This window comes from Lutjanus erythropterus, chromosome 21 (assembly GCF_056507025.1).
Source record: "Lutjanus erythropterus isolate fLutEry1 chromosome 21, fLutEry1.hap2, whole genome shotgun sequence".
Classification (NCBI taxonomy): Eukaryota; Metazoa; Chordata; class Actinopteri; order Lutjaniformes; family Lutjanidae; genus Lutjanus; species Lutjanus erythropterus.
In genome coordinates, this window is record NC_139337.1 from 10,507,150 (window position 1) to 10,531,219 (window position 24,070).

The 24,070-nt window shown below is 40.0% G+C and overlaps 1 protein-coding gene across 1 annotated transcript in view; it reads left to right on the forward strand.

Annotated features, from left to right (window-relative positions):
* The window catches only part of arhgap29a (Rho GTPase activating protein 29a), a 44,777-nt gene that overhangs the window by 2,930 nt on the left and 17,777 nt on the right, over positions 1–24,070 (forward strand). The window contains exons 3-6 of the mRNA XM_084746812.1: positions 17,290–17,433; positions 21,605–21,701; positions 22,602–22,674; positions 23,089–23,149. Of these exons, the coding sequence (XP_084602938.1) occupies positions 17,290–17,433; positions 21,605–21,701; positions 22,602–22,674; positions 23,089–23,149 (375 nt within the window). The remainder of the gene's footprint in view (positions 1–17,289; positions 17,434–21,604; positions 21,702–22,601; positions 22,675–23,088; positions 23,150–24,070) is intronic.

The following is a 24,070-nucleotide window of genomic DNA, read 5'->3' on the forward strand; positions in this document are numbered from 1 at the left end:
GCAACATTGTTTGAAACAAATTATGAGATCAGTTAGAGTAACGTTCCTTAAAGACATTTCAACCTGATATCGTAAGGAATTTTTTTTTGCAGTGTGTAAAGAAAATATCTATTTCAGATGTTCAAAACGGTAGCATTACAACAGGAACTTTTGATGTTCAAGCTTTTTAGAGACAGAATAAAACACTCCCTAAACCAGTAATTAAGTGTCTCCTTCATTATGAGGAAACAGATAATTACCAAACCACTGGAAAGTTTAGCGCCAGGGCTGAGATGTCTGTGTGACTATGTTTATTTGTGTGGGCGGTTATTACATTTCTTTCTTGGTATGTTTGGCGTTGGCTTTTGGATCAGACCCAGATTTGTTAATCCCCTGACCTGGTATGGAAGGTCTAAGTAAGAGGTGACTGTGCTGTGTAGCATGTGACATGACACCCAAGCCCTGGAAAAAGGAATCCCAGGCTTTTGTTTTTGTTTGGAGAGGTCAGTAAAGGTGCTTGACCCGGCTGGACATGTGGGCATTATAGAGAGCGGGACCTGCAGCAGGCACTTTTTAAGCTTGAGAGACTTTTCAGCGACCTGTCAGCATGCTGAGGATCAAAGCAGTAGATCATCATGTGCAAGAGGCTGATGCCTGCAGCTTTATCGAGCTGAAGGAGGCTCGATTTAAATAAGAGATATAACTTGAGCTTTCATGGCTCAACATTTTCTGATTCAGACTTTGTATTACAGTTGTAACTTTGGTCTGTTTAATAGCAGATTAAATATGCCCGAAGCAAGACATGCACACACAGGTTCTGGCTATGCAACAGGGTTTCATATCTGCCATTCTAGACACTTTGCCCTTGCTGCTTGTCATTAAGAAACCGGTTTATAATCTGTGTCCTCTACAAATAACAATTGCATTGCATTGACTGAGTCGAACCTCAGAACATCATGCCTTATATGGGCTGAAAAACAAACTCACGAAGAAGAACATAACTCAGCGACTGTCAGCAGCCCACTCTGCTGCTAATGTATCAGCACACAATTTACAGGTCCAGTAAGCACAAGCTCAATTATGCAAATGCAGTCACAGAGATGCCAACACGTGATTGTAAAGCAAAGTATTCCCATTAGAGGGCTTATTTGGGCTAAATACAGGAAAGGGCAGATTTGGGGAAAATAGGCTGATTATGATGTAGAAAACAGAGCTCTCCACTGCTGAGGAAAGGAGCAAAGAGACCATTGTGCCTCAGAGTAATTTCAAACTCCAGGAAAAAGGTCTCTCGAGGTCTTTTACTTTGTTGGTCGTATCACGATGGCTTGTGTTTGTCGTCAGTAAACACCCAGTGAGAATTTTTTTCCGTTGAATGCTTAAAAAATACCATCATCATTGGTGAAAAGATGTTTAGAAAAGGCTCAGAAGTAAAGCTGTAATCAGCACACCAAAGTACACGCATGTTACAATGTAAAAACAATGAGGTTGAGAAACTGCAAACTAAAATCTTGCTTTTTTGATTTTTTCAGTTTTGAGCTTGACTCAAACTCTTAAGTTTTGAAAAAGTTTTACTAACTGATAGTGTTTTGTTGAGCTAATTTACTTTTCTTCTTTAGACAAACTTGAATGCTTTAGTTTGAGAAATGTCCAAAAATTTCTATTTCAAAAAATGTTGAGTAAACCCCTTGAAGTGAAAGTGAATAATGTTTAATAATTTAATATTTTCAGTAGCAACCATTTAATTTTTAAGTAACGAAATGATGACAAATCAGGTTCTCATCTCACTGTGAACAGTTTTTGAAATATACATTTTTTTGGTCATTTCTAAAACTCAAAGATTCAAGTTTATCCAAGTAAGTCAAGTAAAATATCTCAACAAAGGTTATAAGTTCATTTCAAAACTTAAGAGTTTGAGTTTGATTCAAAACTCAATAATCTAGTGAAGGCAGTTGCCTTGAAATTATGACTTTATCGACTTCCCTGGAAGCTTCCTTTTGGCAGCACACAGCCTATATACTACTGTATTCATGACAAAATGCACTGAAATTAAATCTTTCAACCTACAACTGCTCAAATTCTCAAAATGATAAAGCAAATTTGTGTTTTCTGCCCACTGAAAAGAGAGCAAAAAGAGGTCTTAGACATTCAGATCAAATATCAAACAGTTTTCAACTATAAATCAACACTGAAATCTTAGTTTGGTGCTCAAATGGCGTCTTCAAAGTGTCATTGTTAAGGTTTGGTATAGAGCTTGCTAACAGATTGTTGGGAGTTACTGACTTGCGCTGTGATTGGATGTGATTTAAATCCCCCTCTAATTTATGGCCATATTGTCTCTGCAGCGCTTCACAATAGTTCAAACCTCTCATTACCCTGCCTGGCCGCTCACTGAAACCTTTTTTTTTTTTTTTACCACGCAGGGCCAATAGTCAAGAGCAATATTCAGCTTAGAGCCTCGCAACAGTGCCTGCATTCACAGTCAACGATGTGAGTCTGACACCCATTGTCCCAGGAGGCATCTCCAGACTAGCATGCTGCTGCTAACTGGCAACTTTTGCAGAAATTATACTTTCCCAAGTTAAGAATAGCTGTGGCCCCGTGGGATTGGTCCCTGGGGGGTTGCTTCAGCCAGTTCCATTAAAAAAAAAAATAGTTTATTTTTCTTGCAATGCACATCAACCATAAATGGTAATTATAACGTGGTTGCTGTCCATTTGTGGTTGGAGTCAATGACGCATGACTACATTTTGTTTTTTACTAGTGCCTGAGAAGAAATTGTTTACGTGACTTGATTGCAGTCATGTCAGCGTTGAGCTCTCTTCACAGATATTTACATTCTGCTTTGAAGGTTGCGACCGTGTCCAGTAGCCACTTGTGAGGGACATGTCAGTAATTGAAGGGGATTATTACTTTGAACGTTGGTCTTAACTGGGGTCACGGAGGACGTTTGGAGACCAGATGATGCCGTGGAGGTGGTCCCTGTGGCCCTTTGTGTTTGTGACGGTGAGTGGGGCCCCTGAAGCCCTCCATCATAAGATTAGCGTAGCAAAACATTTGGACCTAGCGTGTCAGACTCAAAAACTGTTTTTGAGGCTCTGTGTTTTTCAGAAGGAATTGTTGTGCATCTCATCACCTATTTTAGGATTGTGGGTGTATTGTTGTGGCTGCCTGCCTGACTGGGACAGGTGTGTCATCAGTGTTTTCATGCTCTGATGCTGCCGAGCAGAATGATGGCCAATTTTATGCGTCAGCTGCTTAAGAAGGAAAACTGCACCAGCAAGCTATTCACTCAGTGAAGCTGTTAAAGGAGGGCATTTTAATTTGAATGCTATACATGTATACAATGAACATTTATTTAAATGGCACCTGGATCTGTCACAATATTGTAATTACAGAAGATTGATGTTATGTTGAAATGGGTCAGATGTGTTGGATTCTTGTGGGGATTTTCAGTTTAATAACTGAATGCTTTTTCCTTGTCATTAAAACTGGAGCAGCCTGTTTGTTCATGTATTACCTCTAGTTAACTTTTCATTCACTTGCAGCTGCCAGACACTGTCTGTGTTTCTAATGTGTGTTGATTGCTTTTACATAGATATATTGTCACCACAATAAATAACACCTTCACCTTGGATATCGTAAAATAAAGAAAAAATAAGTAATTTATGTAAAATCTGCATGCACAGCCACACTTGGTTATTTCTTGCCCGTTTCTCCTCCTTTCCCCGTTTCATATGCCCTGTGTACCCCCAGAACAAACCCCTTCTTCTTGTTTTGCAGTTTCTAAATCAGCAGTATTGATTATCATGTATTCAATCATCTATTATCCAAGTCAGTTTTCAGTGCAGCTCATGAACGTCAAACTATCCAAACCTGGTTGCAGCTGTGGGCTCTGCCCATATCTATTACCCCATCATATTTTAACAGAATTTTATTGGATTTCACCAGAAACAAGAGTGATATGTGTTTTCAGTAGTACACAGCTAAAAATGAAGAAAATAAAATAAGAATAGTAGAAATAATGTTTGTCACAATTTCAATATTACATCCAAAATATACCAAAATGAGCTCTCAGTTTAACTGAAATCAAAGGAAGAATCAGCAGTTCTCCCAGTAATTTTTTCCCTCTCCACCCCTGCCTACTTGTGGCATCCGGCACGTGTCTGAAGATAAGAAACAACACTTCAAAGATATATCACATATCACTTGATACCATATAGACTTTCCTTTTTATAGAAGAATTTGGGTTTATTCCCTGACAACTGTAATTTACATTTTCAATGAGCTGTTGATCTTTACAAATCATGAATCGATGCATAATGGCATAGCTGTCAGTGTTAAAAAATATATGTATTTGACTCAAAAAGTAAAACTGAATCGTGGATTTGGAGAATAGTTACACCCAACAGATAAATCGTTGAATGTATTGTGTTGTCTGTCCAAAACCCAAAGGTATTCAGTTTAATATGAGAATAAACAAAGAAAAGCTGGAAATCTCCACCATAAGAGACCAAAACAAAATAGATTAATAGTTTTTTTCTGTTTTTTTTACCACTTGTCCAGTCAGGCAAGTCAGTTGCTAGATTTACTAACCTGACATGGCCTTTTACTTGCCTCTGGCAGGTAGGCAACCCTTATTGTTGAGCACTGCGATAATTGTACCCCAAAATCAACTGACATAGCCAAAAGTAATGATGATAGGTTCTTATCTCTCTTTGATACTTACACAGGGGTGAAGCACTAGGCCATCCTGCCAATACAGGTAATTCTAAGAAACTAAATATTGCACAATCTCTTTCTAGGAAGGATGGCTGTGCATCAGACATTCATAAAAGCAAGGTGTTGTTGCAACTCCATCATCATGAGTCACAGTTTTGATTTGTCAGTGTTAATATGTGACTGGTAGCCCCCCACCCCCACCACATGTCAGCTGTCAAGTTATAAGCATTGAGTCATAAGTGTTCTCAGTTAATCAGTCTGGGTTTTGGAGGCTCTCTCCTCACAGTGAATGTGTGCTTCGATGTTTTAATGATTAACAGGTCCCTACTAAAAATGTTCTGCAGGTGATGGACTTTAATGCACCTGACCACTCATTGAGCTACGGGTTTGGCAGAGAGCCAAAAATGTTTTTAGCGTTACTATTGTTATATTTTTTATTCAAATTATTGGCAGTAAAGGAAATGATACAATGGACTCAATTGAGTTGCATTTTGGCTTCATTTCTGTGTGTTTAGTTCAAACATGCAGTAAAGATGTGGGAAATGCGTGCCTTTTCTCTTTTTGGAAGCCTGTTGAGTATTTTGCCATGATGCTAAAGACTTGTGGGAAAGTGATTCTGTTGTTGGTCCTCAGAGAAAGCCCAAATGCTATTTTAGTGATTTGTATTCTAAATCACCCCCCTTGTGAAATACCAGCCTAAAATTAGCCCTACTTGGGCTTTTCACTAACCATTCCAGACTTTCTTAATGGCTGTAACTGTGCTCTGTTTAGACAGTCTATCCCACTGGGTCTGGGATCCACTGTAAAGCATTGCAAGCTTGTTCTTGCCTCCAAAAAGTTCCTTTTATGGTTCTTTCACTGTGTCCATTTTTAAAGCCACTGTAAATTATCACAAGCACAAGACAACCAGTCTTCTTTCAGCACTTCAAAGTCGTCTCCTAGAGATCAAGTTACATTCTCTAAATTAAATTTTCTCAAGATCTTGATTTAATCATTTTGTACACTTATCTTGCTGATTAATCTGCCTAACAGGATTTATTACATTACCTTAATTGTTTTGGGTGATCTTTGGTTAAAGGCGCAGCTATTGTCTGAGCATTAATTGATTGAACACTAGAGTTAGATCTTTGGATTGTTACCCCAGGGATTAAAGGTATTGTGACATATGGCAGGTCCATTTATCCTCTCTGCCTGGGGAAACAAAACATGAAATCATATAACGTACTGAGAACTATGAGAAAACAATCTATCATTTTGCAATTCACAATGCGTGCAATGATGGCACACTGTACACAGGTGGCAAAAACATGCTGTCTTGTCAAGTTTAATAGCCCAACTGTGGTTGAAGATTTGTACGTTGTTTTCAAGTTGTAACCCAAGGGAGCTCCCCTCTCTGTGTGTGTCTCTCCTTCCTTCCCTCTGCTAAGATTTATGGTTATGGGCACTGTTTTTGCTGGGGCACCTTTGTTCCAGGAGGCTGTCGATGTCTGCCACACACTAAGATAAAGCTCCAGGATTCCCACACTGCACATGAGAAGCCAAGGATTGTGAGCTCAATGATGAGGGGCTGTGCTTTTGAAACTCTGTATCGAAAGCTTCTTATATACAGTTTACCTTCTTTGTCCAACTTTAAAGCAGTAGGGATTTTAAAGATGGCGTGTACTTCAGTATTCTAAGTCAGAACAAAGATGGCAGATTTAACCAACACCTCTTTTCGGTTGCGTGATCAGAGGCCCTCCCATCACCCTTCTCGGATTAAGGCTTTGAAACAAAGATGGCAAATTTATCCTCTGAATAAGCTTAAGTAGCCCTTGAATCTGTTGCGTCTACCCGTGTATTAGATTAAAGTCATCTAGAATCAGGCAAGGCAGCATTAATTTGACATCCAGGGCAACACGTGTGGTGCAAATGATTGACCCACTAATACAGCCATTTAATGTTGATGCATCCATTAACAGGGATGCTATTTATGAAATGTCAATATAGTTTATAGTATTTGCCATGTTTAAGATAAATAACTCATCATTAAGAAATCATAAAGCACAAAATGTATGTTTTTGTGGTTGAAGCTGTTTATTTGAAAAATTGTCATGAGTTCAGTCAGTTATCAAAGTAGTTGGCAACTTATTTTTAATTTTGCCAGACTAATGAATTAATTGTTGCAGCTCTACTGAATATAATGATTTTTTAAAAGACAGTTTTTTCTGGAAACAAATTACAGGACACTAAACAAACATTGCACTTAAAACAAAGTACAAACCTTTCACTGCTCAACAAAGGGGTTGTAGATTGCAAATCCTTATGTCAAGAAGCAAAATGACATCCTCTCGTGCTCTTGCACAACCAAACGCATGGACTTAAGGCAGGCCATATCTACGTGGTGAGAGATAAGTCCACTGTCTACTCACTGCAACTATGTGTTATTAACGTGTAGGAGTCAGTTTTGCAAGAGAGAATTTGTAAAGAAGAATCAACCACAGTGAACCGGTTAGATGCTGCAGGTGACAGGTGCTTATTTCAGTTTCAGCATGTCATCAAGGTAAGTCATGGGTTTTAGTCACATGGAAAACCACTTGGTAATTTCTAACAGCACAGTGACCGACTGTGTTTACTCATGGAATGACGCAGTATCCCACTGTTCACTAGTCTTTGAGTGAGATTTTGGTAAATAGTTTTGAATCTTATTCCCTTTTTTTTTTTTTTTAATCAATATCTTGTTTCTATCTATTGTTTTTGAGTTTCCCTGTATACTAAGGTCTATACAGAGCATAATTGGCCTTGTTTTTCTGTCAGATCCAACCTTAGGGCATGCTCGCATGTGACTGGGTCAGCCCCATGCTGGGCACAGCTCATAACTTGTTAAAGGCCAGTGGAGCTGATGGGAGAGAGAATGATAACCAGCCACTGTCTTTGTCCACAACATTTTAGGTTTAGGAGCTCAGTTGCTGTGCTCAGTGAAAGGAACAGAGGCCCTGTTTGATGTGGAGGTAAACAGACTGAGCGTGAAGCATAGCCAGGACCAATTGGGGTCTGCCCTGTCTTGTGAGACTCAAATTAGGTCCCATCGGGGTGTAAAAAGGGCATGGGAGGAAAGTGGAGCTATTGGGGTGGGATTGAACTTGCCAAAGCATACTTACATCTTTTCATCTAACCATTTGTTAAGATAGAATTCAGGAGCTTCTAAGGCTGCATATTTGATAACTAGCAATGAATGGAGATGGGGCCCATATATGCAGGGGGCCCCTTGGCATTAAAATGTTTAATACCTTTGACAAGACTGGCAGGTGTAGATCAGCACCGCTTCCATGGCCCTGAATACCTTCACCCCCATGCAAGGCCTGTGTCTGCTCAAGCTGTTAATTGTAACCATGGTAAGAAACAAAACCATGCCTTGTGCTCACAGAGGACCCCTGTTTTTCTTGAATCATCTTGAAATGTATGTATGCATAAAACGTTGTCATCTTCCTTAAACCCTTAATGTTTCCAAAAGGTCAGAGATGCCTAGAATTACAAAAAGTTGTTGTACTTGGTACATCTTACTAAATGACAGTTATCAGAGTAAGTTTTCTACCATAAGCTTTCTATCACACAAAGCCCTTTCTCTCAGGATTAGGATGCTAGTAAAGCTAAACAGTGTCCTCTTGTTCTCAATGCTGTGTTTGCCCCCCATCCTCAGCCCCCTCACCTCTCAGTCCTGCCCCTTGACAGGTGTACTAAAGGGGCCCGTCTTTGTACTTGTTGGACAGCTCTCTGGCTTGCTGATGCTCCTTTGCCTACATAACACAGCTCAGGGAGCAACTGTAGTCTCTTCAGCCTAATTCCTGACCAGCTTGGCTGCCAGCTAGAGGTTGCACGGTGGGGGGATTTGCAGTTTACTCTTAAAGAAAGCATAGTTGGAATGCCAACCTTCAGAGCTTTGCATCAACAGTAGGCGGCAGTGGTGGTGGCAATGTGGTGTGGGGGGGATATGCAGAGAAAAAGGTTGCCTGTTTTTCCTCACTTTGACAGACGGCTCCAAAGAGAAATGAGAGAGGGGGAAAAACAAATTCTTCACTCCGCACTGGGTATCTCATTGATATGCGAAGGACTAAAGAGAGAAATATCCTTGGGTAAATGTGTCTGTTTACTAAAAAGAGATCTTAAACATTCTACCAATCCAGCCTTGAATTTTAGGATAATTGCCAATTCTTTATCTGATCTTTATTACCAGAGTTTGCAATATGTGGTCATATCTTATACTCCTCCCTAGTATTCCTATCTTTAGCCTTCATTGAGAATTATTTTTCATTCACTCTTGGTTTCCTGAACTAACATCTAACCAGCCTGACAAAGGCAGTACCCTGCCGAGCGGGGACATAAAAGCCCCCCACCTAGGTGGAAGGTGCTGTGTGTCTAGCCTAGGGCACTTTTTTAAACGCCAGCTCTTTGTGTATGCAGTCATGGGAAAAAGAGCTTCAAAGGTGAAGCAACAGGGAATGAAGCATAGATCTGGGAAGGCAAAGTTTCCCTGCCTTTTACCAGCTGCATGTAATCTGCTAATCCGTAGAGTGGGCAGCCGGTGGTCTCTCGACGGAGGTGCACCAGGGCCACTGACCACAGGAAGTATGCTGGGGAGGGGGATATCAAGGGATGTATGGGCCACCCATTGCAGTGACCCTGCCCAAGTGTTAAAGGTTAAGTGGACCCATTTTGCAAGACCCCCTCATAGTTGGGCAAATAGTTCAAATTTGGATTCAAACGATGGGGTCATTTTTAGCATTGCACACACTATTAAAAATGTGGCACTGGTGAGAGGGTTATGTGAAAGAATGTGGCATTTCACCCCAGCCAATTAAAGAGGAATCCATATGAACAAAACAAAGGTTATTGAGTCACACAGTGATTGATTATTAGACCCGCATTTCGTTACTTGTCTTTTGAAGAAGGGGGCAAGACTCAAAGGAGCCCCTTGAAACCAAGCCTTACCAAAGCTTTTGATGAATGCACAATTTCTTTGAAACAACTGACACTACAGATCCCTAGTTGGTTATTTAGGGGTGAGTAGCTGGAATGTCCAGCTGTGGTCTGACTCAATAGGAGACATTGAGAGGTTTTGATTGACATTGGTCATGGCTGGCCTGTCCAACATCCTATTTAGCCCCCTCTGCCATGAGCTGCTTCCATTTGATCGGACCTCTGCGGACCCAGTTGTGACATGTTTAGTGATTTCACACTTGCTTTGTGGCAATAAGCACCCCTCCGTTCCCTCAAATGTTTTGAAGCATAAATAATACATTGCTCCCATGATTTGCAATGCATGACTGAGCATAGCTAGGGTCAGGGCAAAAGGAATGTTGCCAAGTCATATTGTGTCAGGGCCTGGTGGAAGTTTTGTCCCCAAAGTGAGAGAGTTGCCTTATGGTACACATCAAGAAAAAGCATCAGCATCTTTCGCACTGATGGCCTTGCACAACAAAAATATGTTATTTCTATTTCTGTCTTTGGCGGTTGATACATTTTGAGCAAATGTTATGTATTACAAACCCTCTGACATTAGGCCTAAACACTTGAGTTTAAACTAGTTTGACTTTCCACAAATACCTGATAAAAAAAAATCTAAATACCTAAATATCCTTCTTCTCTCAATTTTCTTTGAAAAGAAAAACTGACACATTTATTAAAGAATAAAAAGACTAACTGCAAAAAGTACCTGGGTATTAAGACTTGATACCCTCAACGTATTGACTGAAATCCCATCAGAAAATACCCAGTATCAACTAGTATCAAAACTTCTCCGGTCAACCAATATCTGCATTTGATCCTTTTTCTACCCAGATCTATAAAAAATATGTGTATTTTTTTGCTCCCAGCCAATCTCCACAGGCACTGTTTGATCTAATGCGACGTGTGATTGGGCCCACTATTGCAGCAACTACAATCCATACAGTCTGTGGTATGAAGTTGAGTGTGGTATTTTGATGGAGATGGTAATTCAGTGTGCTGAGATGCCACCATAATGTTCAAAAGTATGCCTATACTACATGCCTGTGATGTCTGATAAAAATATTCACATCATGGGTATTACATGAAATTGAGAAAAATATATCAAATGAAGTACTATCACCTTAAGGGTGCTGGTATCATCAATTTTTCAAGGAGACCCACTCAAAGTGGAGTCAAGCCTCATTTCCACCCAAAATACCCAAAACTTTAGTTGCTGGAACTACTTTTCAAAGGTACGTTGTCTGTGTTTCCACCACAGCCTAAAGATAGGATTTTGGGAAAACTGGTCCACAGATGTATGAAAAAGTGCCAGTTGTGTTAACACATTTCTGTGTTCCCAGTGTAAAACTTCAATAAGGCCTGGACTTCATCGTCTGTCTGTGTTGTATGCTTTTTTCTGTAACTCCATGTTGATGTGTGAAAGCACAACAAACAAAACACAAGCTGGTTTGAGATTGCAGATTTTTAAAATTGGTGGCTAAAATAAAATATTACAAGCACTCAGAAATGTTAAGTGCTGCAATTCCTTGTAAGTTCCTGTACTTTTGGAAAGTTCAGTCCCCCATGTATGGGCTTTTTGGGTAGTGAAATAATGTCCTTAGAATTTGTCCCAGTGGTGGAAATGCTCTAAAGTTCCTCCAAAGGTTCTTAGTCCCTGGGGAAAATTCCTGCAGTGGAGATGTCTGTGTGGTCCTTTTTAAGACATTTTGCACAACTTTTGAGTATTGTATATACTACAGGTCAGAATAAAAATAAAGGTCAGAATCTGTTTCGTGACAATGAGAAATCCAACTCTGTTGTGCTGTGCAAAACAGGACAATTATAATGCTTTACCCTGCAGGTTAATATTGGACTTTGATAGGGGCTTGTACTTTGGTGGGGTACCAAAAAAATAATTTCCCATATGAACAATGCTGTGACTTAGGGGTAAAGGGAAATACCTCACAAAGTAGAAAATACTGATTCACTAATGCCCTTGATACAGAATATTGCTATGACAATGTTTATCAAGTTTTCTATGGCCTTATGTAGGTTCATAACATGTAAATGTCAGAGAGTCGCTGCTCCAGAAGGGCATCAGAATGTTTTGGTATTGAGGTGTCATCTCGATGGTGAATGATCCGACAATGTTTTCATTATGGATCCCCCTCCACCCCTCACTCCTGCAACTCCCATCCTCGCTCCCAAACAAGAGGCTGGAATGTTGGGTTTCCATGACGCTAATGAAGTAAAAACCTGGCAATGTGTTACTGGCAGCCTCAGAGCAGCTCCTGATCCGCGGCCTCCTTCTCATCAGGATCAGAGTCTGATCCCCCTGTAGCCTTCATTCACCAGGGCTTATTATGCCCAGGAATGTCTCTCACTCTCTCCTTCTCTCATAACCCCCACTGAAGCAGGGAAGTGGGGTGCAGGGGTAAATTTGGGACAAATCCCAAGGGAGAGTACTACCCCAAATAACACACACAACCCCCCAGTACCCACCAAAACTCCTCCCCTATCACTTCTTACAATCCTCCCGCCGCTAACCATCACACACATGGACAAAGACACATACACACACACTCCGGTCCTTCTTTCCCGTGAAAAGTGAAAAGCTGCCGTTGTGATTTATTGTTCCATAAATGCTTCATGTGGCAGGCCCATGAGGCGACCAGTCCCTCTGTTTGCTAGTGGCCCCAGAGACAATAGTGAGTTTTCAGCACTCAAACAAGTCCTCGCGCAAAACTCAGTGGTCTTCCCTGGGGAAAACAGAAAAACCATCCCGGCAGCTTGTTTGTTTTTGCTGGTTTTCAGATGGCTAATATTTGCAAATTGAAACACCTTTTGTCATTGCAGCTTTTTTCCCAGAATTTCCTTTCCAAACTTTCTTTCCTGTCTTATGACAATACCAGCACAGAAACAAAATGCACTAGTCAGATGTTCCTTTAACTGGCCCTCCCTGGTGGGAACGAGCTTTTTTCTCTTTGTCTCTCACCCAGAATGGCAGTTGAGGGGTTAAATAATCAGTCTCTGTACATTATCCCGTGTCCTGCTGAGCTGGTGGACGCAACCATAATGTCTTGCTAATTAGCCTCCATTTAGGATGGTCCAATAGGCCACACAACCGCCATTGAAGATTGAAGCCCATGGAGCTTTGCAAAGGAAGACCCTCTGTCTCGTGGGCATTCATGGTTTAGGCTCGTCCTTAATAAACCTCTAGCTAGCCCAGGCTTGATGCCTCCGGGACTCAGGATTCAGTTACTCGGCCGATGAATGGGTGTATAGCCTGTGTGGGGATGATTTAGGCCATTGTATGTACTTTGTCATTGAAAGGATAATGTCCATAAATGGGATCTAAACTGACCAGGACCAATTAAGGGCTCAGGGGTTGAAGCAGCTCATTGTCAACTTTGACCCTTATCAAATTATTGTGGGTTGGGGTTCCCGTATAAGGTTGTGAGAGATAAGGTCTTTAAGAGGTCTGAGTTCTGTTTACAATGAAGGATAAACACTGCAAAAACATTTGAAAATATGATAGATATTTTATAGCAGTTTGAATCTTTTTTGCAGTAACTAACTTTCTTGGAAGTATTTTACTTAAAGATAGGGTTGGTCTGATACCAGTATCAAAAATCCCTCTGATACAACCTAAAATTAACAAATTGGGCATTTCGAGTATGCGAGTCTATACACTAATCCAATACCACTTTATTTATTAGCCCTGAAACAGGACCCTAACACTTTGCTGCAGTGTCCTGTAAGGACAGGAATGTCTTTGTACCTCACAAGTTGATTGAATTTGATTAAATTCAGATTCAGAGACGCATTTATGTGATTAGAAAATGATTACCGATGCATCAAAATTTTTGATGTCTACACATAATATTTTAGTTAGATATAACTGACATACAATGTGGTTCTTGTCCAGGTTCCTTTTCCTTTTAAGCCAAAATGCTCCAGGAGGTGCAGGTTGGATTGTGTTCATCGGCAGTGGCTCACACTCCTCACCAAAACTCAAGAAAAAACCTAGCATATTATATAAACACAACGCACATGTTTACGTCCATTATGTTTCAGTATTGGTTGGCCGATACACAAATTTCAGGTATTGGAATTGGTGTCGGAACTTCTCTACTTCAAGATTTTGTTAAATTTGTGCCAGTTGAAATGGGTAAAATAGCATTCAAAAGCTTTGTGATGGGGACTGAATAGTAGTGGTAGTGGAAATGTAGTGATATATGTAATACCACTACAGAATCACTTAGCACAGTTTCTGCTTTGCTCAGGTTTGTACAGACAGTCATTTTTCAAGTGACATAGTAATCCAGGCTACCAACAAAGAGACTGACCTTGTCTGTGTGCCCATGTGCATTGATTGTATAGAAGTATTGAGTCTTGGTCTGATGTGTGACTGTGCCAGAAGCACACCGCTGGCTCTTTTCCTGCCTCGTGGGGAGTTGGGCAGCTGAAACAAAAGGATGAGAAGCTTTCGTCATCAAAAACCACTAGGTCCTTGGCACTAGAAGGAGCTGTGCATGACATCTGATGAAGATGGATGAAGATGGTCGCTATGGTGAAGGATAGGACTCTCCAGGTCCTGTGGAGAAGCTTTTTGGCAAGCTAGAAGCAGCAGGGCATGTTGGCATGGAGCACTTCATGTGGTAGTGGAACAGTCTGGGATTTGTGCTCGTCTTATGTAATCATTTTGGAGTGTCTGGGTTTTTAAGAAGCAGTCTGTTGATTTATTATTTGTGGATCTTTTGCAAGTGCCCGATGTTCACCTGGAATTACCTCTTGACCTTGTTGCGGTGTTATTTCCTGGAGTTATTACACTTCATCTAATCACTCCAGATATTTGGGCTAATGCAAAGTGGGCTGTTGTTGAGTTGCAGGGTGTGCTGATTGGCTGCATTTAAGTTGTCATGTGTGGCCTTTTGGCACAATATGACGGCCATGTCTTGTTTATTAAGGGTATAATAGGGGCTTCCAGACTCATATAAGAAAGGTTGAAACATATTTGCAGTTGACAGTTAGTGGGTGAATTTTGTTCCACATATTTTGCCGTCTTGCCAGCGCTTCATACTGGATGTTTGATTATTGTTGTGATGTTGTGACCCGTTGGTCAATGTGAACTTGTCACCTGCTGGTCAGTTGGCTGGATTTCCGGGTCAGGCCTCAGCTAGCATTGTCATGGCGGCCACACAGACCCAGCATTATTAGCCCCACTGGCGGCACTATTTGTCCCACTCCAAAAAAGAGGGCTAATGAATAAAAGAAAAAATGGGAGACAGCTAAAGTCTTTCTGATCCCCCTTTCCATGAAGGGGTAATCCAGGGGTGATCGTCAGCACAAAATGTGGCTTTGACTGCCTGTATCCATTCTTTGTGTGTTTGTGTGTGTGTGTGTGTATGTGTGTGTCTCTGTGTGTGTTTTTTTTCTTTTATTTAACCTTTGTTTACTAGGAAGTTGCAAGGAGATGTGAGCAAGAATAAACTCATTAAGATGTGACTATGGTCACATTTAAAGCATGAAATGATAACAACCTGCCAAGCAGTATGATTACAGCCTAGGACGGGAACATATTTTAGTCAAAATACCAATTATGCATGTCTGTCTGTGTGTGTGTGTTTTTTGTGGGACAGAGGAGCAGAGGGATGCTTTGCCTCACCATTATGTCTTTTATGAGTCATCTTTGTGTCTCACTACCCTGTAGTACTCAGTAGGTTTCCAATAAGTAGTAAAAAACACAATAGTACATCGACTCATTTACATTTTCTCTTTCATGACCTCACTCCTCAACCATGCCACAAGCACATTATCAAGGTTACTTGATAGCAAAGTGCATTTTGTCCCTTTGTATATGGTGATGACTCACTGTTAGTAAAGTCGCATTTAATACACAGAGCCACATGCCTGAGATGTTTTCTTTGGTTAACCGATTAACTAAGTGCAGGAAGGGCCCAGTTGATCACGTTTGTTTATGCACTTAGCTGTCAGGTTAGCACCATTTTAGTTCTGTGTGTAGGTTCTCTTTTGTGCCGTCCCTCTGCATGTATTTGCCTAGAGACAAACCATTGATTGCTACAGTGTTGACAAAAACTGCTGTGAATGGGTGACAGTGGTCTGACATGGGTTCCATGGTCACTCTTTCAACCAACAAAGCTGGAATGTCATGTAGTAATCCTGTTTCCAATGAGGTTGCACCATTCATTTTAAAGCAGGGAGATTTTTTTAAATGGCTGAGTTCTAGGTCCAACCTGCTCAGGTTTTATAGTATATGATAAATTCTTAAGTCTCAGTAGTGAAATACAATTAAAGTCCCATAATTAAAGCATTTTTCAGACTGAAGACAGATTTTTTAGCTTAAAATGGAACACTGAAAAGTTTCTACATAGCTCATGTTTAATAGCAAAATGAATCTGGAAAATTGTACAACAACTTGTCTTTACTGTAGCAATGGTGCACTGAATGACACTGATCTCTTATCATCTTATTGGTCAAAGGTTAACAAGGCTTATGGATCATGTAGTAGCTGTCAAGCAGAATTTAGTGCTTGATATCTGATGGGCACTGTTTGACGTTTTTACTATCTTTACGAGTACCATCATGTTTAACAGTAAAATTGTGTTTGCATTTTTCTAAAAGTTGTTCCTTATATTGCTCTCAACATTTTACTTCTATTAAGGGCTGTACCGGATAGTTTAAAGCTTAGAAACTTCATAATGTTAAATTTTAAATCATCATTTGAATGCTGCTCAGCATTTTATTTTCACTATTCATTCTGTCTAAACTCAGTATTTTTGCACAGTTATAGATAAATATTAGTCTACACTAAAATTATTAGTGTTAGACCATTTGTAGAATTAGATTCCAGTAATTCCAGAGCATTGTAATGTCAAAATTTATTGAAACAGATTCAGTTATTTTGAAAATTCACAGCTTGTTTTATCCAACGAAAATTTTCTCCTCAAAATATGTTGGCATTCACAGCGTCATTTTCACAGCTGTGAAAAAACTGTTTGTTCTTCAACAAGTCACACACAAAGGGAGACACGTACCCATGTTGACGGGGTTGTCTAGCAAACTAATAGGACCATAAATTACATTATGTTACTGAAATTGATGAGATATGTTCATTAAAGTAGAAAGAAAGTTGATTGAATAAGAAAAAGACAAACTAATTTACTCTGATGAACCACTTTATTCAAATTGAGGCTTTTGTTTAAAATATAATAGACATTTGAACCTTCATTTGAAAACCTCAATAGAAACTTCAGATGTTAAAAAGATGACATTCAGCACAGCCCTACCTCTATAGATTGATGTGACATGACAGTCCATGTTTATTTTCGTGCAAGTGTAGTTCATGAACCACATTCAACTTTCACATTTGCAGTGGCATCTACTGTAAGGGCTTGGTCTAAGTAGTAAATGATATGCTAAGGTAAAACCAGTAGGCTTCACTCATACTAAAACCATCCATTATCACATTGTGTTTCAGCTACATGCAGTATAATAGATGTTGTTTATTGATCTAAGAGAGTCCTCTACTCCACAATGCAGCCACACTGTGCTTATTACAAGGTAGACTGAATATAATCAAAGCATTGTGACTTTCTAACTTAACAGAGCACCAGGACTGCCTCCATCATGCGGTCCATGAGCGTCTTGGGGAGCTCCTGCGAGTCCTGAAGGCCATTATCAACAAACACCAGAGCCTCAACTCTGTGGACATCCTCAGTACAGCTGGAACAGTCATCGCCACGGTCAAAGGTGAGCTATGATGACCAGCTCTCCCTTAAAACACATACACACACATAACTCACAGCTTTCCTGTAAAACATACCAGCTACTCCTCCACTCTTCCTTTGGTCTGTTTTCTGTCTCTGCTTATCTAATCCCCCTTCTCCCCTGACAGTTTTATCTACTGGACATCCACTGTTACTGTGTCTTTTCTCTTGCGCTGTCCTCCCAAGCCTTAAAAAGAACTTCCCAGGGAATGTTTCTGAGTATTTTTCATATAGCTTCAAAGCGATGGAGCTCTTCAGAAGTCACTCCAGTGGTGAGAATGCAGCAGCATGTGTTTCAAACCCCATACAGAGAGTAAGAAAATAATATTTGGGAGTCAGATACCTGATTCAAGAGGCAGGGAGAAAGGGGTGTCCTTTGTGCTTTGTCTGCCAGTCCAGAGGGAACTACGCTGAGGAATCCTTTTCAATCTCTCATTCTCTGAGATTATGATCTGGCATGCAGGTCAATTCTTAACTTGGCTGCCACACAAGAATCCCCTGAGTATACCTCGTCTCAATTTGCATTGCAAAGAGAGGCATAGAGGGGCTGCACAGCTTTTTGAAAAGCTTTCACTTAATAAGGAATAGTGACATGGTGAAGTGAACAAAGCCAGAGGAGGCTCTCTATATGAATGTACTTTACCTTCACAGAAACATGTGGAGCGAGTCCACACATACATGGGTGTGTGCCGTAAACAATTATTGGGTGCCATCTTTCATGCAGTAACTTGACAATTTGTGTGGCATGCAAACATGTTGATGCACACAAGATTAGGACCTTTTCAATGAGGAAGCATTAGAATTTGACAACTTAATAGTCGTTCTATAGAAGCCTTGGATTAAGGCTGTTAATGATATTGCATTAATGAATGGTAGGATTCTGAAGAATGCAGATGAAAGTCCAACTGTTTTTCAAACCTGTCTTAGATAAATGCCTTTGATAAATAGCAAGTAATGTTGACAGGCTTAGCATTTACAGTTGCTATACCGATCTAGTCTTTATAATAGATCTCACAGCAGCCATTTTGACATGAAATAATAGAGTAAACACAGGTGTTATCAGTGATACTACAATAAGTAAATTTGCTGCTGTTGTGCATGTTGGCTCACTGGAACAGCTGTGCTACACTAAAGGGAACAGGACTTTAATTTGAGGTTTCTGCAGGTCCCTACAAAATTTTAAAATCCAGGAATCTGAATGTTAGGCCTGAAAGGAGACATATAAAATATATTTACTGCACTAAATCATATGTCATCAAAGATTTAGGAAGCGTGTTAAGTTGAAACACTGGCTTAGTATGTTGCTGGTATGTTCTCCCCTGAAATTGGTTGTTGTGCTGTCTGGCATTATGGCAGTCAGTCACTGAAATCTAAACTGAATTTTCCGTGCAGTTTTTTTTTTTCAGGATGACATGCTAAACATCACATTGATGGACAACTGCCAGCTATAAACAGCTGATGAAATTATAATGTAGGTCTTGTTGTCATTCGTCATCGTCAAAGTATGATGTTTTGCGCTCTGCAGGTTCAGTTTCCCTGCATCCTGCAGGCAACCTGCCTACGCTTGGGAGGAGGGGGTGAAGAAAACAACTTGTTTAAACCACAGATCGTATGTTAAATAGACATTCAACCTATTTAGTAAACAGTTTGTGAGTCAAACTGATTTCGGCTACAGTGTGCATTTTTGAATTGCATTGCAATGCGTTTTTATTTCTTCTTTGAAATGTCTTATGCACAATTTTGACAGGTCTTAAAAAACAACAAACTTAAGATTACTGGCATTTAAGTTGCAACTTTGGTCTTGCTGAATGGATTTTGGGGAAAAATATTGTAATGATCATGCCAAAACAGCCAAAAAATAAACCACAAGCAACAACATGGACCTTCAAGTTTGGAGAGGACAAAATGTCTTACATTATGTGATTTGGAATGGCTTTCATTAAGAGATCAATGAATATTAATTAATTGATAAGATATTAATGATCATACACTTTTTGAAAGAATGAATGTGGAATGGATCTTAAATTGCATTCATAATGGTCTTAGAAACGTCTTAATTTAAGCTCTTGAACCCTGCAGAAACCCTGTTAATGGTTGTCATCGATGACTCCTGTTTTTACCCTACTATTTCATATCAACATGGCTGCTGTGAAGAAGGTCGATCATGTGCAGTGAAGTGTGCTGTAACATCTTTTCTGCCACTAGGTGGCCAGAATTACTCACTGCCTGACCCTCACACAGTGTCATGGTGATATCAGTATCACATCAGTGATATCATGATATCAGTAGTAAATGTAAAATGTTGTTATGCTGCTATTTAATGGGGTGTATCATGTGACCAAAAGGTTGTGTTTTCTTCTGGCATGAAGTTTTTCTGGTGAGAGAATACTGTGAATCTTTCGAGTTGAGTACTGCATTTCTCCTTGATTACACTCTAAGGTACAGTATATCTAAACACTAGATCACATAGTTCTTCATGCGGAGTATTGTCACTTCCTCCATCCTGTGATACCTCACGTCTAGTCACACGCCAAGCTGCCAACACCTTCGCATTAGTCTTTATTGGAAGAAGCTTTCTTCTGAGACCTGGATTCTGCCTAGGACTTTGCAGCTGACGAGGGTCTCGACAGTGTTGAGCTTTTTCCGCTGAAACAATACCATTTTTCTCCGATGATGTAACTTCCACGTTTGGACCACTGGTTGGGGCCTGAGCGAGTTACTGGCATTGTATTCCAGCAAGGCTCAGGATGTCCTGTTGGGGGTAGGGGCTGGACAGAAGAGGAGGAGATGTAACGGCATAAGGGAGTTGCGTGCTTTGAATGGTGGTGGCTACAGTAGCTGTGCTGGGGTTGAAAGAGGCTCCTGGGGCCCCATGGACATTGGAACCCATCAAAGTGCTGTTGGGGTTTTTTTTTTTTTTGCACCTTTCTGACAGGGCCTTAACACTTCCTGTATCTGAGTCTGAGAGAGGAATTTTTATTTCGGATTTATTTCTCTGCTGGACGGAGGAACCTACAGCTGGATCCCCTAAAGAACAGTAACTTTTTCAGTGGAATGTTGTTTTGGTTTATGGACGGAGAAATTGCGTTTTTGTCACCCCAAAGTAGTCGGTTGTCATTGTTCAAGATGACTTATTTCTGTTACATAAGAGAAATGATCAAGAAAGTTTTGAGGTGGGTAATTGGTGGTTTGCCATTTATAGCACAGTATACCTCTCACAGAAGTCTTTCCAAAAGACCAGGATTCAATGTGTATTTGCAGCATCTTTGTATTTGGTAGGTGTTGGTCTGGAAAGACTGGTAAAGAGTGAGTGAGGCTATGCTTTGAAGCAGTCTTTCTTAAGGAATTTAAACACATTGAAGATTAGTTTGAAACATAGGTTTGTACTGCTCCCAATTTGTCTAAATCTTTTCTTCTAGTTCTGTAACAAAGACATGATTGCAGCTGAAACTTTCAAAACAAAGTCATCAGACAAAGCTTGGCACCCAAAGATGTTCGGTTTTCTATTTAAAATGTTTGCGCCGTTTGAACTCTAGAAATCTCCATTGTTCTAGTGGAGAGGAAAGACTGAGGAAATCATGGAGGCAGCAAAGTGGTCAGTGACATCACTGATTTATTGCTCGGTGTTTGGTCTCATTTTTCTGAACATCTCTCTCCTGGTTTATTTTCTCTCTGCTCAGTCAGGACAGGAAGTTTATTGTGAAGACTGATTACAGCCTTATTTACACTGGTGTTTTTCCCCTATTCTGTCCTCAGTCATCACCGTGTTTAGACTTAAAGCAGGAAACTACTGCCTTTCCAGATTACAGCCAAATATACACACTTGCAGTCTTTGCTTATCTTCTCTGGTTGAAGGTACAAAGTTGTTTTTGTATGTGTCTCAAGGTCTTTTCAGTTTTAAAATGTCTGCACTTTTGAGATACAAAGTGTACACCTCTTTAGCTCTCTGTGTGATTTGAGGAGTACAGCATGACTCAATAGAGATTTTAATTGACTACATCCTTTACGTCATGCACAGGATGATGAATCATACCATGAGAATTGTGCCTAAAATGCAGCTATATCCATGGCGCCAATCCAGGATGTCTTCAGTATGAAGGGTTTAGGTTTGCTACCAAAGCTTGACTCATTCATACTTCATCACTGTTTGACAGGGGTGAACTTTAAGGAGGTGAACGAAGAGAACAAACAGAAGCTTTTCGGAGATATCTACACCGCTATCGACACATTGGCATTCACCTTTGGCAATGTGTAAGTATGATATCATCACTGTAATTGCAATTCCCATGGTTCATTTTAAACTCAAACTTCTTTAAACTGCAGACAAGTTGACTGGACTATTGTCCTTAATCAAGGGTTTTTTCAACTGTTATTGTCAATTTGGAGAGTACATAATTAATGTAGGTCAATTCATGTTTATATAGCAGATTTTAAAGGACCAGATTAAGATTTAGGGTAACTATTGGTCGAATATGTCCAGAATGGATTATTCATAAGGATGTTTTTATTAGTGTATTATCACCTGAAAAGTGTTTTCATTACCTTAGAATGAGCTCCTCATATCATACCATGGCTGTTTGTCATATGCGATGTTTAACAGTCATACAGCAATCCAGAACGAATATGGCTCTAAATAGGACCTTCACGGCCACCATAATTTATCCTTCATGCTTGGAAGGGAAGGGTGAGACGAGCTGTATTCAGTTGGTCAGAACTAAATAAATGAAGCATTCCTGTGCAGATACCAGGCTAACAAATATGTAAGGGTTTTTTTTTACGTCAACATTAAAGGGGTACCCCACAGACTTAACACATGGTGCTTTCCAAAGTTAAAAACTAACTCTGATGATGTCATTTGTTCATTACTTTGGATTGGTCTTATAACTTGCATTGTGCTTTAACTTGCTTTTTGGAGCTCAACCCATGCTTGAGACTAACAGTCATGATATACCAACCTCTGCTACATCGATTTTGACCATTCAGTTTTTTTTTTAATCTGTTTTTTATGACAGATTTGTGTTGCTGGAGTTCCCCTTCAAACGTCTTTTTAAACTAAACACAAAGGTGATTTAAGCTGATTCTTGTCTGTGCCTCATCTGTCTCAGTTTCACCCTCTCTGAACACATCCTGTTGATTTTTGTTTTCCCTCAGAGTGTCTGACTTCCTTATGGGAGATGTAGAGAATGGATCAGTGTTGGGGCTCCCCCTGACTAAGAGAAGCAGGGTAAGACGGTATTCATATTGTTTGGTTCAAATGGTCTTAATTACTTCAACATGTGTGTTATCGAATTGGTACTTAAAAAATAAAAATCAAATAAAAAACACAGAAATGAAAGATATTAGTGTGTTCATATAGCTCCGTCGTCATTAGTTCATTCAGTGTCCCATGAACACCAGGATGTACCCAGCCTGAGTTCAGGGGTTAAGTGAGCACATGCAGGCTGACGTGTGTTCCTGAAATGGCCTTTGCAGAAGATGAATTGCTGTTATGTATTGTTGTTTTCCTGCTGTAAGTGCTCTAAAGAGGAAGTAAGGTTCTGATAAGCCTTGTTTTAAGCAGAGTGTGCAGTGCTGTGCCTTGAGTAGGAAATTCATCCTCTTCATTGTAGATTTTTTTTTTCATCTGTCTGTTTTTCAGTCTTTTGAGAACCTCTCCGTGGAATCTGGAGGATCCGGTCCAGAGAAAGATGATCCGCCAGGTAAGACGGCTCTCTATAACACACAGCTACTGTACTCTGGTGCTGCTCTGTGAAAGTGTCAGGAGGAAACTAATCCTGGCAGATTTGTTGGGGAAAAAAGTTCATTCACAAATGAGCTGACCTATTGTTGCGGCTTTACCAGTCTGGGTTATGCAGAGGTGGCAAAAGTACACACATTCTGTACTCAAGTAGAAGCACAGATAAATGAGTGAAAAAGAGACTCTAGTGAAGGTAAAAGTACAGATTCAGCTTCTTTACTCAAGTAAAAGAGAAAAGTGCAGACTCTGAAATCTGTGTAAAGCTAACTGAACCTCTTTTTTTCTCCACAATCTAGTCTCTTCTGTCTGATTTGTTTTGTTAAATTGTTTTTGTCTTGTTACATCTTTTGTGGCGATTTGTCTTTTTATTTCGTTTTTGTTGTTTCTGTCTTGTTACGTCTTTTACATCATTTTTGATTTATGTGTGATATATGCTGATGGATACAACAAGGTATTGTCATGTTGTCTCATCCACTTAAGTTACATTTGGTCTTGGTGTTGAGAAGGCAGTGCAATGATGCAAAATAAAAATAATCAATAATTCCCCTCAAATTCATTAAAGCTAATGTAAGGAGTCTGTTTTGAAAATATAAGAAGTAGAAAGTATAGATATTTGTTTTAAAATGCAGGCAGTAAAAGTAAAAAGTTGAAAATAAATACTTATATAACATAGAGATACCTGAACAATCTACTCAAGTACAGTAACAAAATGTTTGTACTTAGTTACCTCCCATCTCTGTGGTTATGGGGTTGTTGTGCTGTGTCACACATTGGAGTGTTTGTGGGGTTATCTTGGGTAAGAGCACAACCAGCTCTCGGGTCTTGATGACCAGTCGCTTTAACCACTTATTAATACATCCAGCAGTCGGTCTGCTGTTGACAT